General features: G+C 39.6%; 1 protein-coding gene and 1 long non-coding RNA gene across 3 annotated transcripts; one reads left to right on the forward strand and one right to left on the reverse strand.

The window, feature by feature from the left end:
• Positions 1-1,215: 1,215 nt before the first annotated feature.
• On the reverse strand, positions 1,216-4,889 carry LOC127364098 (uncharacterized). Its single transcript, XR_007884977.1, has 3 exons — positions 4,807-4,889; positions 4,002-4,118; positions 1,216-3,096 (listed from the first exon to the last, which is right to left on the reverse strand). It is a non-coding gene; the product is annotated as an uncharacterized LOC127364098 (long non-coding RNA).
• A 3,809-nt stretch (positions 4,890-8,698) lies between these two features.
• LOC127364644 (glucose-dependent insulinotropic receptor) lies at positions 8,699-11,992 on the forward strand. 2 transcript variants are annotated; one of them, XM_051402316.1, is made up of 3 exons: positions 8,699-8,894; positions 9,441-9,988; positions 10,802-11,992. In XM_051402316.1, exons 2-3 carry the CDS (start codon positions 9,460-9,462, stop codon positions 11,482-11,484), a joined length of 1,212 nt encoding a protein of 403 aa, XP_051258276.1. In that variant the 5' UTR covers positions 8,699-8,894; positions 9,441-9,459; the 3' UTR covers positions 11,485-11,992. The 2 variants fall into 2 exon arrangements, with proteins under 2 accessions (XP_051258276.1, XP_051258275.1); XM_051402315.1 differs by lacking the exon at positions 8,699-8,894 and having other exon boundaries at positions 9,079-9,988.
• The last annotated feature ends 2,945 nt before the right edge of the window (positions 11,993-14,937 follow it).

Below are 14,937 nucleotides of genomic sequence, written 5' to 3' on the forward strand. Positions count from 1 at the left end.
AATTACAACACTTGGTTGGTTATATTCCATCCAGCCTTAATTCAAACAATACTCTAGATAATGCGGCTGTGTACACTGCAAGATGGTCTGATTATCTCTGTTTATACTGCTACCTCACAAGGAGGGGCGAAGAATGCTGCACCTGTGTCTGGATTTAGTTTTGTCTGGATATAGTTTTGTACTGTTGTCCACTTTGGTACCAGAAGTTTCTCTTTTTCTCTTTTTTTGCCTACATTTTGCACCTTAGCATTCCCTTTCCACTCAAAACTGAAAAGACTTGGGCTCAGTCCTTCCTGTAAAATGGCCTTTGCAGGATTCCTAGAGGCATTTCCCCCATTTCTATTAACACTGCAGATACTGGTGATGTTTTAAATGCTCCACTACAATTTCTAAACAGCCTAAAACCTGTTCAACAAGTTGTTTTCTGCTGCATCTATAAGCAATGCAATCCAGGACTGCTCTCATAAGAGCTCAATAAATATTTAATTAATACACTATACACACACACACACACACACACACACACACACACACACACACACACACACATTATTATACATAAATAAGCCAATGACACACGCTTTTTAAGAAAATTTGTTTTGTTTTATTGGAGTGTATTTGTTATATTTAAATAATGATATTAAGTAATTGAAGGTATCCCATTGCAACACACCTGCTGTATGTCCTTACATATGTTTAGGGACTGACTGCAGTGAGAGAACGGGACGTTAAAGTCATGTCACCTCAATAGACAACTGTCATAGCCCAGTTTTTATTCACCACTTTTTAACAGCTACAGGAGGTTTTATGCAAGCAAACTTCTCTCTCTTCTTTTTTTATTTTTTATCAAACCCTCCAGGGTGGAGCAGCTAATGCTGGGAGTGTTACACATTCACTCAGTTTATACAAAAGTGTGAAAAAGTTGTCACCACAGCAACACTGACACCCAGAGCCATGCAAAAGTACATCATCTCTTTAGGCAGCAGATAATATTATAGCACATTTGCATAACTTGTTGCCCAAGTATTTTAAAAGATATGTCTTCAGCTATCAGTTCTCTTACAAACAAATAACCAGTGAGTTATCATATCCCTTCTTTTTTACAACTTTGATTTGTAAATGTGTTTTCTCTTTTTCTTCTTTTAAATGCATCACAGATTTAAGTATTTCTTTGTGGTTGTTTCCCTAAGTGTGAATCAGACTTTACTCATTCACACATTTTACAAACACAATTCAATTCAAATTCAGACCAGCGGCTCTTAGCCTGATAAGACTAAACGTGTTGATTTTTATTGCACCATCCTTCCATCTTGATCTGTCCCCAGAAAAACAAAACTTCACCATTTCTTGTTCAATTACTAAACATGACCCATGTTTAGGTTTTCCTGACAAGCATTCTCACTGTGAGTTCTGTGTGAATCATTTTCAATGAAACTATTTTCTACTAAATAATAGTCCCTATGAAAACCATTGTGTTCCGTGAATTATCCGGAGTAACAAGGATATTGGAAATACATTTTGCTGTGGAATTCTTCTATGTAGTTTTTTTTATTGCTGTTAGCACCACAAACTAAATTCCATTCACCTCTATTGCACTGGCATAGAGACACAAATCTCACAAAATGAAAACCCGCATTGACCAAAACAACAGTATCTGCATGCTACCACTGTAAGTAAGTGAGAAAATATGTTTTTTTTTTTTTTTTAAATTATTATTATTTGGGACAACCAACAATTAAAGTGCTGCAGACGTGTCTTCATCCTGCTGTTGAGCTCCCCGATCAGCGCATATGCAGTGACATGTGTCATGTGAGGACTTGTCACCCAGGCAACTACATAGCAGTAAAACTGATTCTATATAGAGCACTGTCTCAATAACATAAGCTATGGCCTCTCTGCTACTAGATGTTTGAAGTCTCCCCATCTCCCCCTTCAGTGTACTGTTATTATATATTACCTGCAATGTCATAAATCAACATTTCAGCTGCAGCCTGTTTATGTCCTATATGTAGCATTTTAGCCTAAAATACTTTTTAAGCCCTACATACAAAAACAATTGAGGATGTTTCTAGTTATGCAAAGATACATTAGCACAGTTGCCTTCAGAAATATGACACCTTAGATTCTTATTATGTAACCATAAGCTGTAGTTTCTCTCACATAGTTAAGGGCATTATAGCAACAACAAGGCAAATGTGTCTCATCTGATGTGTGTGGTTTCTCTTTCCCTGTGGTGGAATTTGACGTGTCTCTTGCTGTATTACCCTCGTAGAGCTCTTTCAGCTCCACAGGGAGCTAAAAACACATGTTTGTACTGTGTTACTTGCAAGGGCACAAGGCAAGTGTTGATGTGGAATATGTGTACTTAAGTAGAGGTCTTCACAGGTCCTCTTCCTACTCAAGCTGGGTCCAATATACTGTGTCAGACTGGGTACGAGAGTACCCTAATATGTCTGTTACAAGCTTCTGTCTGAACAGCTTTCACACTCAGACCACAGGTGCTGCTTCCCTCTACAGCGCAGCCACAATGAAAGCTTTCTGCCTTGCTCAGGGTCAGCTTTGTGACGGTTATTAATGAAGGGAAGATTTTGAATTTTGCACCTTCATATATTACAACAATACTGCCATCGTGTCCATGAATTTCAACCAGCAACCTCATGGTTACGAGCCTGTTTCTTGAGCCTTCACGATTGCACTGAACCCTCAAAATGCATTTAAAACAAAACTGTATTTTCCACCTCACTCACATCTCACACAGCAGATACCCACAATCTACTTGAGTAAAAAAAAATGTTTTCACATGCTTGTCGCCTCCTCATCTACAGCCAGAGTAATGCAGTGGTGAACACAGCAGGGCAATTGGTGGAAACTTCACAGTCCAAGAGTGGAGTGACACCATTCCTCTTTCTTCTTTTTCTTCTTTTTAGTTGGCGATGCACTACCGGAGGGCATGTTCGAAAACAGCCACATCTGCCACAGTGGCAATACAGGTCCGGAGTGATTGGTTTAAACACTGGAAGCGCTGTGGATCAGAGAGTGGTGCGCAGCAGTCGAATGACACGCTGGTAAAGCTGCTGGACGACTGACACCAGATTCCTGAGAGAAGGGTGAACAATTAAGGAGAGTGAGGAATGGACAGACAAGTGGATGGAGAGATAAATTGAGAAAGCAATGTAGGGATAAAGAGTGACTTAAGGGAAGAGAGGGAAAAAGAATAAGGCCTTAATATGAGTGGGCCAGCATGCACAACACAGGGGTCCTGGCACTGGAACTCCTGGATGGACCCTGTGTTTAACAAGCCTAAATGTCTGCTGTGAGAAAGGTCCACAATGTGAAAAAATATGCTCATATTCAACTGTTTTTATCATAAGTTGGCATGCCCAAACCCCAGATGCAGTCTTATTTTGTCACCTCTGCCTTTTCTTTTATTATTTCTCAAGCCAAAGGTCAAAGGTTGGGAATGCTAGTTCAAATCATTAGATTATATTTATAGAGATATATCAACATATCTGTAGTCAATGGGGTAATACAGCAACCCTCAACGGCAACACAACTGGTTCAATTCTAGCTCGGGACCTTTGTTAAATCCCCCTCATTTTCTTCTACACTTTGTTCATAACAAGGACATTTCCTGTCAGGTAGAACAAATGTCATCTGGGTATGATGGTTATTGACATTCAACATACCCATTCCAAATACAAATTCATGGCCAAAAAAGGAAATCCCAGAGAACATTTGGAAATGCAGATTAAGAAATGTGTTTCTTTGTTTCTTCTAGGAACATGAGTTTTATCTAAAAACTAGTCTAAAATTTTCAAAATATGAAAACAATAACCTCTAAATAAACATTCAGCTGACCATTCTTAGTAGGTGCAACTTTTAATAGAGCATGTGGGGCAACATGAGGGGACACACGTGTCTAGAAAGTCAGTCATTGTAACACAACAGTTCTTATCACAAACATTTGTCCATGTTTAACACACTGACACACACAGACTCACCGAGCTCCGATGGAGAAGCAGTTGTTGCGGTTTGGGTGGAGGCAGAAGAGCGAGGCCATGCAGTAAACACAGCACAACAACATGGACAGCAGTCGTCTCTTTAACGACATCTTTAGTCTGATAGAAACACAAATACAATCATTTTCAAACTGTCTGAAACAGACTGTGTATCAGAAACGCGAATTGGTGACTGCATGAGGCCGGTGGACCACCCTTTCTTGATCCTTCTTCTCTTTCTTGAACTCTTATTTTTCAAGAGCTGGCCTTTAAGTATTCAAGATTTCTGAAGTTAGGGACTATGAGTTTAGTGATATTTGTTTTTTACACTTTTACAAACTCTGGTGGCTCTTAAAAGCTTATCTTCAAGATCTGGTCTATAAAACTGTTGAATACTCAGAGGGGAGAAAATAATCTGTAATGTTGCCATGTTTATATCCCCCACTCATGTTAAAACAAACTGTGAACACATCACCAGTCTGAGAGTATAGCCTACTTTATTAAAATGACAGATCATGGGTAACAGGGCCTTTTTTGTGAAACACATTTCTACAAGTTTAACAGGTTATTAGAGCTGTCCTCTGTGTGACCAGAACAAAAAGTGAGGAGTGGTTACATCATGAAGTTTAAGTATAATAAATTTGGTATTCTGATCTTGTCTGTCTGTCAGTCAGGTCCAACCGCAAGACCTCCAATACAACTCTAACTCTGCTGCAGGCCACATTGTAATAACAATGGGAAGCAGAAGCTACATCCCTGCTCCTGTTGAATACCAGACATCACCCTGAAAAACATCCCATAACATCACCTTAACAATCCTGTCCAGAAGAATTCTTTCCTGACTGACTGATCCTCCAAAACTGGAAAACTCCTCGCTTTGCTTAAAAAAAAAACACTCAGCAGCTTCTTCGAAACAGATCCCAGGTCCAGGTGGAGTTACAAGAATTTGTCACAGGGGTTGGGGGTTGGTGTTGGCAAAGGTGTAAACAGGATCCTGGCTCCCTGGGTGCTGCTGGGCACTGGGCACAATTACTGCTGACCCACACTTTGTTTTGAAAGGTCCTGAAAGGTCTAGCAGGGGTGAATAACATTCCTATATTGTGTGTCCGTTGGAGCTATTTTGGCATGTCGGGAGCGAGGGGGGTGAGGGGTAATAAAAAAAAGAGGATCTTTCCTCTTAGGTTGCTGTGGACTCATTGTGAACCTTGTGAAACTGGCTGGGATTGTAGTGTTGGGGTTTGAGGACGTCTTTGTGTGACTGAATGGGAAGTGTGAAAATGCTGAAAAGTCAGGCTGGGCTAACACATTCAGACACTTACCAACCAGTTCTGTAGGATTGTCTAAGCTCCGGTTATGTCTAACCTTTTCACACTATGGCCAAGTTAATGACAGATTGTATTTTGCACTTTTTCAAAGCCTGAGAAGACAAAGAGTCTACATGCATGCTAGAATTTCAGTGAGGCTATACGCTGTTAAAATGCTGATTTCTAGAAACGAACATTTACCAGGTTCACCATCGGGCTTGGGGTTATATCAGATTATAGTTACAGTTAGTAAAATATGTATTATTAGCAGGATTACAATTTTAAAATACTCTTGAGTAAAACCATAATCTTACAGTTGCCAATTCATTATCATGGCCTCTACTGACAAAAATGTTCACTGGGTGAAAATTTTGCCATTATTTTGACTTTAAAACAGAAAGGGGAACAACATTATAATAGAGTGCAAGTTCTGCTTTCCAGCTGCGAAAATGGTCTCTGGGCTACTGTCTGAATCTGCTTAATGAAAAGCAAGTTTTTCTTTAAAACATTGTTCTGTCGTCTTATAGAATTTTGTTTTATCAGTTTTGGTTGTTGGCAGACAAATGTAATGAACATAAATTAAGATGTTGATGATCAGCGTAAAGTATGTGAATAAGTAGCTTCACTGTGTTCTAGTAAATAAAATGCACTTTAATAAACGTTCAAAGGGAGAGAAGTGGTAGTACATTATGGGTGAAAACCCGCTTTCTTTTCTTAAAATATGATTCATTTTGAGGACAGTTTGGGCAATCATTTTGGACTTCTGAACAATCGCTACTTGAGATATGTTCCAACCCCAATGTCCTATTTTAGCTGGAAATATGTTGACTTATGGAAGCAAGTGACATGAAAGGTTTCCTTGAGACGTTGACATGATTAATGAAGAAGTTCTCTAAAACACAAGAAACAAAAAGGTTTTTGGCATACACAAGGATGTCTCCAGTCACTTGTTTTTCTTTTAGTATTTTTAGACTATAGACGCTGGTGTGGTGCCAGGTGATGTTTTGAGTGTGTGCAGCGAGAATGCATCATTAGCTAGATCTATCTGTGTGTGAATCTTAGTGGAAAATGGTCCCATCATGTCTCTCCTGGGGACTCTGGAGCCAGAGCGAGACAGCAGCCAGCAAGGTTAGAGTTTAACTAAGCCCATTCAGCTCTATACAGCCCACAAACACTGCCAATAGCGTGCATGCAGGAGTCCACTGTCTACAGGTTTACAGGCATGTCCTCAAGAAAATAGAGAACAGTTTTTAATTTTAGCATCATGACTCCATAAAGGGTTGGAATACACTCAATATATCTCTACTCTGCTCCACTGGCGATGTTCCTGTATGTTATTGCACTACGGGACACTCATGTACATTAAAGCTGAAGCCTGCAGAGCACACAGCCTGCTTGAGTGCACACTGATAAGATGCTGTCACACTCATACTGTGTTTTACCTGCCCTATCTAGACCACCAAATCTGACTTTATAAACTGGATGGATCAATAAAATGCATAAAAATGTTGTGAATAAATCTACAAATTGTGTAATACAATAATTCCACATTTTTATATTTTAAAGGGTTTCATCTCTGGATTCAAGTTTCTTTAGTGGAATTAATTTTCTTCCTGCATGGTGTGATTTAGATGTAAATGAACATGTAGTTTGGTGTTTCATTCTTTAATATGAATATCATTGTATGGTGGCCTTATTTACATTTAAATGTAGAGTAAATGAACATTGCATTTGCATATATAAATGCTTGATACATTATGATGCAGTCATGCAAAGCCTTACAAGGAACATTTCCATCCTGAACGGAAACCCCAGAAATTCACTGGAAAACTGTAAGCAGATGGCTCTCAAGACAATGCTACAAAATATTAATGTAATGCTACCACTCGCCATTCTAGACCTCCACTCTGCAAGACATACCAAAAGTAAAGATTAAAAATATATACTGTACATAACCACATTGTCTACTGGTCTCTTTCCACATGGGGGCCTTCTTTGCATTCACCCCTCCTCTCTGCCACCATAGAAGATGGTAAAATCACAGCAGGAACACAGGAGACAAATGAATGCTTTTTAAAAAGTGAGAGAAAAGACAAATGCATGTGGCAGCAAATTCCATCATGCATCAGAGACAATTGTGCCTGAATAATTATAAAATCTTGTCATGTCTTCGTAAATTTATTTGCATTATTCTCATTTTATTTCGCCCAAATTTCTGAAATTCACACCCCGGGACAAGTCAGGCTAATGGGAGGAGTGACGTCCAAAAGTTGTTTTTTTTCAACTTTAAATTCTCATTCGAAAGTTTCCTTTTGATGATGTCCTTAAAGCAAGAAACCTTTGCAGAACAGTGGTACGGTAAACAGTAAACCATGGCAGAGACGAGTCACAAAGTCATCAGACTATCTTCATTAATAAGAGTAAGACCGTGTTACTTCTTCCTAAAGTTACACAGTCTCGCTTTAAAGTTCCTCAACACAGAAACACAAGCGTCGTCAGGGTAATGTGATGCTTTATGTTACGGCTATTAGTTCTAATTATTTCAACTTCCTCTTCCTTCTGAGAGATTATGTTTTCTCTGTCAGGATGCCCATGACCCTGTAGATCATTGTTGCTGCAGATAAGAACTCAGTCAGAGGTGCAATTCAGAATCTAGCTGCTGAACACTGCAGCATATTTGCTGAATTTATCCCAAATTGAGAATACATACCACTTTAAACTACTGTATTTAACTGCTTAAACTTAACTTAATGTTTTTGTCATTTGTTTTTACATAGTATATTTCACTTTGGATTTATTATTTAGCTATTTAAAATAGTAATTCTGAAGTAGTCAAAAGTATATGTAAATAAAATTGTCGTCACTTAAACTTAAACTAAAATACAACTTCTTTCCTTACAATTTTGACTCTTCATCAAAGGACTAGATATTTTCTTACAGTTGCTTATCTTTTGTACTGATGAGTCAATCAGGAATTTAATGTACAACCCTTCAATTGTCGGTCATATAACACATCTTTGAGAAAACAGGATTTTTACTTCTGGAACATTGGATCAGTGAATGTTCACTATAGTGTTGGTTCAACGTTATTCTCTATAGTTCTGTGATGACATAATGCATTACATGTGAGACATACTGTATCATAGCAGGAAAAGCGTTAAATGTGTTGTATTGTATTAACAATGGCTCCATTTTACTGAAGTGTCCCAGTAAGCCACGAAAGTCTGACAGTGAGCCAGCATGAACAATTCAGTGACTATGAAAGTGAAGCAGCTAAACCATCCTTAAATGTATTATTTACTCTTCTGCTTTTTCTACCGTGACGTGTCAAAATGTCGTCTTTGGAAAACCCCTGTAGCCAGTCTACACTCATTTCATTTATTTATTCCCCAATCATGTAAGGTTTGGTTCTCCAAAGAATATTAACCCTAACTAAACCTTGGTTAAAAACATCCTCTTAACAAAAAATTAGAAATACTGTAAATATAATAAAAATAGAGATCTTCCTGCTTGCAGGGAGCCAGCAGGCAGGCGGCTGGGACAAGGGTCAATCCCAGAGAGGCAACAACAGCAACGGATGAGCAGCGGAAGGGTATGTATGTGTTTGTGCTGGTGTGTGCGCCTGTGCATGTATGTGTGTGTGTGTGTGTGTGTGTGTGTGTGTGTGTGTGTGTGTGTGTGTGTGTGTGTGTGTGTGAGGGGAGGAGACAAGCAAGACTAACTGATAAAGCTGTGAGTGTTTTTGTCCTTCTGCATTGAAGGGATTTTAAGGACACTGATGAGAACAGTTAGATTGAACGGATGTTTAAGCAACAGATTCACTTTTTTAAACTATGATATGCATCACCGAGGAAACATTACACGACTCCGGATTAACGTAACAGGACAATACTGGCTAACAGGATTCTTCATCAAGTTTCAAGTTTTAACCTATTTTATGTTTTAGCATTTGTGCAAATCTCTATTTTTTTTCTAGCTCAGGTACATTTTGTGTTTTGTTGGACAATGGCTGTAAAGGATGAAAGTGTTTCTGATGGCAGCAGTGTCAGCAAATCTTAAATGCATATACATTTTGTGAATTTCACCTTCTCTTTGGGTTTTTTGTTAACAACATGTCATATTTGTGTGGACATGCAAGCACTGAGCCCTCTGTTAGGATGAGTTCTGACTGCATGGACTCCAATGAGTCGACATCCCAAGGCGACATGAGGCCCCGAGTGATGGGTCTGATCCTGAGCATCGCCTCTTGCCTCATCATCTCCACCAACCTGCTGGTGGCAGCAGCTCTACTTAAGTTACTCCTCAAGAAGAGCAGCCAGAGCTGGTGCTTTGTCCTCAATTTGGCACTGGCTGACGCCCTGGTGGGTGTGGCCATCACTGGTCTAGCCACAGAGGACTTCAACAACAACAGCAAAAATATCACTCAGAACCAGTACAGCCATATCACTGCTGGTCCTCCCACAAACGCCACGCCTCCTGCTCAGGGCAAGACACGGTGTTTGATGCAGATGGCCTTTGTGACATCGCCCTGCACAGCATCCATCATGTCCATGTTCCTGATCTCACTTGACCGCTACGCAGCCATCAAGATGCCCCTGCGGTACTCTCAGCTCTCTGGGAAAGGGACAGCAGTTGGGTCCCTGCTAGCTCTGTGGATCAGCTCTCTGATTCTGGGATTCTTGCCAGGTGAGAAGTAAAAATGTACAACAGATTAATTAATTTCTATCTTAATTAAATGTATGGTGTGTTAGACCAAAAGAAGCTGGCATTCAGACAAAAATAGCACTGCATTTAAAAATGCAAGCAGCTTGTTTTTGGGTTTCTTTTCAGAGGTACTGATGAGAAAATGTCTGAGAGGTCTGAGTTTGAGTAACATGTCCTTGTGTCCAAAGGTTTTTCACAGGTATCTATCTTTTTAAACTCCATCCCAATGGTTATCAGGTAAACAGTAGAATTATGTTATAAAATAATCCACCAGGAATGTGCACTTGCATCTGTCTGAGTATGTCCAGATCATCCACTGGCTGGGCTACTTTATGCTGTTACCATAACAGATAACAATTATCTGTTATGGTAACAGCATCTCACTAGTTCTCGACTCCTTGTACAGACACCTTTTGACAGGGCTACTAAATAGCAGCAACAGGTCTGGTTTTCACTAAGCCAAAAACAGCTCAGGACATCTTCAACCTGTAACATAAAGACTGGAGACTGGAGACTGGAGTAAATAGCTAGCCTATTTAAAAATCTGCTTACTATTTATTTTCACCCATACTGAAAAAGAGATTTCTTTACACTGCTAGTGGGGTGAAGCTCAAACGTGACTGACTGCTGCTGAGTGATTTCCCGTATTATTTTAAGTTACAACTTTTGGGGAAACATTAGATGGCATTTTTGTTTTTGTGTATATTGATGGACTTCAGGGACTGTTTTCTTGACAGTCCGAGAATGCAAGTTGTAGTGTCATATGGCAAATAACCTGTCTCCTCTGTTCCGCAGTAATGGTGCGGCAGCTGCAGAGGGATGTCTACAGCGGCTTCTGTGCCTTTTTCTCTGTTATTGAGGTGGGCATGATTGCGTTATTCAGCGCATGCTTCTTTCCTGTGCTCTCTGTATTTGTTTACATCTACCTGGACATCCTGAAGATCGCCTGCAGCCACCAGAAGCAGATCTGCCAAGTTAGGCAAGCCGGTTCCAGGACAGGTGACCACCAGAACAATCAACATCATGAGCATCAGCACCATCAGCAGCTAAGAAGCGGCTACTGGAGTCATGTCAAGGCTCTGAGGACAGTGGCAGTGCTCGTGGGCTGCTTCTTGGTCCTCTGGTGCCCATTCTTTGTAGCATGCATAGTGCACCTTCTGTGTGAAACCTGTGAACTCACCGACGTGTTGGAGAACTATCTTTGGCTCTTGGGTCTATCCAACTCACTGATCAACCCTCTGGTGTACGCCTTCTGGCAAAGGGAGGTGCGGCTGCAATTAGCAGCCATGTTTTCCTGCTTTACAGGCAGCTCGTTGGCTGTTGGACCACCAGGTGTCGCCACAAGAAGTGACCCGCCACCTGTGCTGACTCCAGCTGGTGTCCCTAGTGGAGATACCCTCAACCCTTCACTGTTGCAGTCAGTTATTGAACATGACAAGACTCACATTGTGCCTCTGTCTGCCACAACCAGCTTGTGAAAGAAACTGGGTGGACAGAGTGTACTATCAATGTGATTTTCTAGATAATCTAGACACTGTGGTTGTTATTACAAAGAAAGGTAAACTTACTTTAAGAGCTGTGAAGAGTTACTTGCCTCACCCTTTCTTTCTGAAAAGCTGAAACACATTCCTGTCCAGATTTTAAAAGAAATGAATTTCTACCAGATGGTAAAATATGATGACCCCTTCATTATATCCCAGATAAAACCCTCACAAGGTGAATATCTTTGTTCTGAAATTATAACCATAAATGTAAGAGCTACTTCCGAATGTGAACCGCAATGTTAATTACGTAAGTACTAATTTGACCTTAACGTTTACTTTAAATTGATACAAGAATTAAAGTGTGTTTTAAATCTTCAGCACTGACCTGCGCCCCGTCATCAAGATGTTTTTGGGAAACAGGGCATTGATCAGAATAGAGGTCTGCAAGCCAAAAAAAGTATTAAGTATTACATTCCATATTAAATTTACAATGGCACACTAATTCATACAGACCTGTCCTTGTCTCCCTCCATCACACATGCACCATTCTGCAACCCAATCACTCTGCACCCTACTGCCCGATTTGGCCCAGTTCCATTAGGCCTAAGCCTGATCATGGCCTGACAATTAATAAAGTTTGAAAGTCAAACCTTTCAGAGTAGCTTCAGAATAGCCATCATCATGTGTTCAGTACTAATGTATTTGCAAAATATGTTTGCTGTAAACAAATGACGGATATGTGGGATTCCCATGAGCCTCAGCTGTACTCTGTATTAAGTTCAAATGAGCAAATATTAGTGTGCTAACACATCAGACGATGATGATGAACATGGTTTACCTTATACCTGCTAAATATCAGCGTCATATTTGAGTGTGATAGCATGCTGTCGTTAGCCTTTAGCTTAAGCAGTCTGACAGAGCCGCTAGCATAGCTAGACTTTAAGACATGTGCAAATTTTAACCATCATTTCTAGTTTTTATTTGCCTAGTTATGATAATATTGTACATACCAAACTAAAAAACACATGATGATCAGGTTTTAAACAGAGGTAGCCAGGTAAGCCGAGCTTGTGTGGAAGAAAAAATTTAAACAAGCTATGAAACGAAGATCCAGGTAACCAGAAACCTTCTTTCAGAACACACTAATATAACATGAGATTGCATACAAGTTATCATATGTAAAGTAGAGCTCCACATTCAGGCCAAGTTTACCTAGACTATGGCCTCTCCCTGGTGTTCACTCTGTTGAATGATAGTGGGCAGGAGACTCATAACAGTGATAGCACCATAGTAGCCTATAATTTAGAGAGATTTGTTCCAGACATCCAGGTGAGAGCAGTGGCGTCAGAGGTCAGTGGCAGCAGAGGCAGGAAGAAGTTCTACGTTGCGGTTGCACAGAGTGTGACATTCGTTCCTGATAAGTCCACAAGGGTTCAGGCCTGTCCCACTGTAGAATAAGTAAGTACATGAGGGGCGCTCACTGTCCCTTTGAGTCCTTTATGCACACTAAGATCCCGCAGAGACTTGCAGAGGACACGGCCAAGGGAAAAAACCCACAAGAAAGGGGGCTGTAATGTAAAAAACGGGTGAAAATATAAAGTAAAATTTGTCTGACTTGTGTGTTTATTTGGTAGTAATTAGTACCAGAATTTATCATGTGTCATTAGTGTTCTCCTGGGAGCATGATTTTTTTGTCAGTAAATACAGGCAGTGATGCCTTCCAAAAATGTTTAATTAAAAAACAAATATATTTTACACATGAACAACTTAAATATTTATGAAATATGAACCTCATTTTATTGCTACAGAGCACCTCATACCCTGAACAACATTTCTAATACGTAAAGCATGTGGGGCCTTAAAAAACTTTACAGTCACACATTTACACTAATGCATTTATGTATCTATACCATTCACATTAACATTCAAGTCTCCGATATTTATGACAGCTGTAATATATCCGATTTGGTGCTATAGAAAATACAAGTAGCTGAAAAACAAACAAACATGGATGGGACACGTGTGTGTCAATTCAGGTAATTTAAGTATAGCGCTATGTTGACCATTAAAAGTATTTTTACCCTTGACACGACCAGCTCTTCTGTCATACAGTCAGAGCTCTTCAGTCAGACAGACCGTCTTGAGTTGTCCAATGACGCAAATGAAACGTTGTAAACATGGGAATCTTTACAATTGCTACCATCCCACCTCTTGTTAAGTTAATAAAAGCCTCTTGTTTTTTATTTAATTTGGCAGATAACAATAGTTTTAGGGCATTTGGATAGTTTCCACCAACAAAAAGCAATAAATCGACCCGTCTTCTCATCCAAGTAGCATGATTGAGAGTGACTGAATCAGCTTTACATGCAATAACTACTAACTGATGGCATTCAAAACCCATTGTCATCTCAGTTTATTATAATTTAGTTGAAATCTCTTTTCCCATTCCAATTATTATCTATTATTATTATTTATATCGTAGCTGTGATACATGACTTGTGAAAGCTTACATCTGTTCATATAATGCTTAATTTATCATTATCTAAAAGACTTTGATTTTATTTTAACTTTTATTATCCATTTTTCCTTATTTTAACCATGGTTTTGAGTTTGTCTTATACAATTGGATGGATTCTAGGCTGTAATTGGGCAACTTTTTGTCAATAAGACAACACTGTTCAGGACTTGGGTTATAACTAGTCACTGATGTGTGCCAGCGTCTCACTGAAAGACAGCAGTAATTCGAGATTCAGAAGTTTTAATTGCTGAATTGACAGTTGCCAGGAATTTGTTTTGGTGTGCCCTTCATGAAGTTAGAACTGTCCAGGTTCATCATCCAAAAAAAGAACCTAATATTCTTATTCAGCATTTGAGTTTTTCTCTAAAAATGACTGTATTCTGGCTTCAGATTTGTCTCTTCTGTGCCATGTAACCTGAGGCTGGACGGATCACAGATAACATGTAGCAAAGGTCATAAGACAGACTGGAACCCACAACATTATACATAAATTGTGTGCCTTAGCCCTCAGACCCGCTTTGTTTTATACTGTTTTATTATATCCATGTGATTTAGTAGCTTTAAACTGATGGTCCTAAGATAGCAGACACACCTGGCATTTATCTGAGTGCTCGCTATTGCGAATGTTATATTTTATAGCTGGATAACTATTCAGTCATGGAAACTTCCTCGGCTGCTTGAATCTTGATAAATATCCTCCACTTTACGTGTCAGCAGTCTGTATCAACAAGGCAGTTGCACCATGTGATGTCAGAGATTTCTATGCGGGAGATAGTTAACATTTACTTTAGACTGACAGTCTGTCTACATAAAGCTTAATCGTCTGAGCTGGAAAAAGAGCTAATTTATCTTTGGTTCTTTCGTCATTTGTCATATATGTTATACATCTAGGCTTTCAGCGGTGCCCAGAAGGATCATGCTCGGTCATT

The sequence above is a fragment of the Dicentrarchus labrax genome, unplaced genomic scaffold (genome assembly GCF_905237075.1).
Source record: "Dicentrarchus labrax unplaced genomic scaffold, dlabrax2021, whole genome shotgun sequence".
Classification (NCBI taxonomy): domain Eukaryota; kingdom Metazoa; phylum Chordata; class Actinopteri; family Moronidae; genus Dicentrarchus; species Dicentrarchus labrax.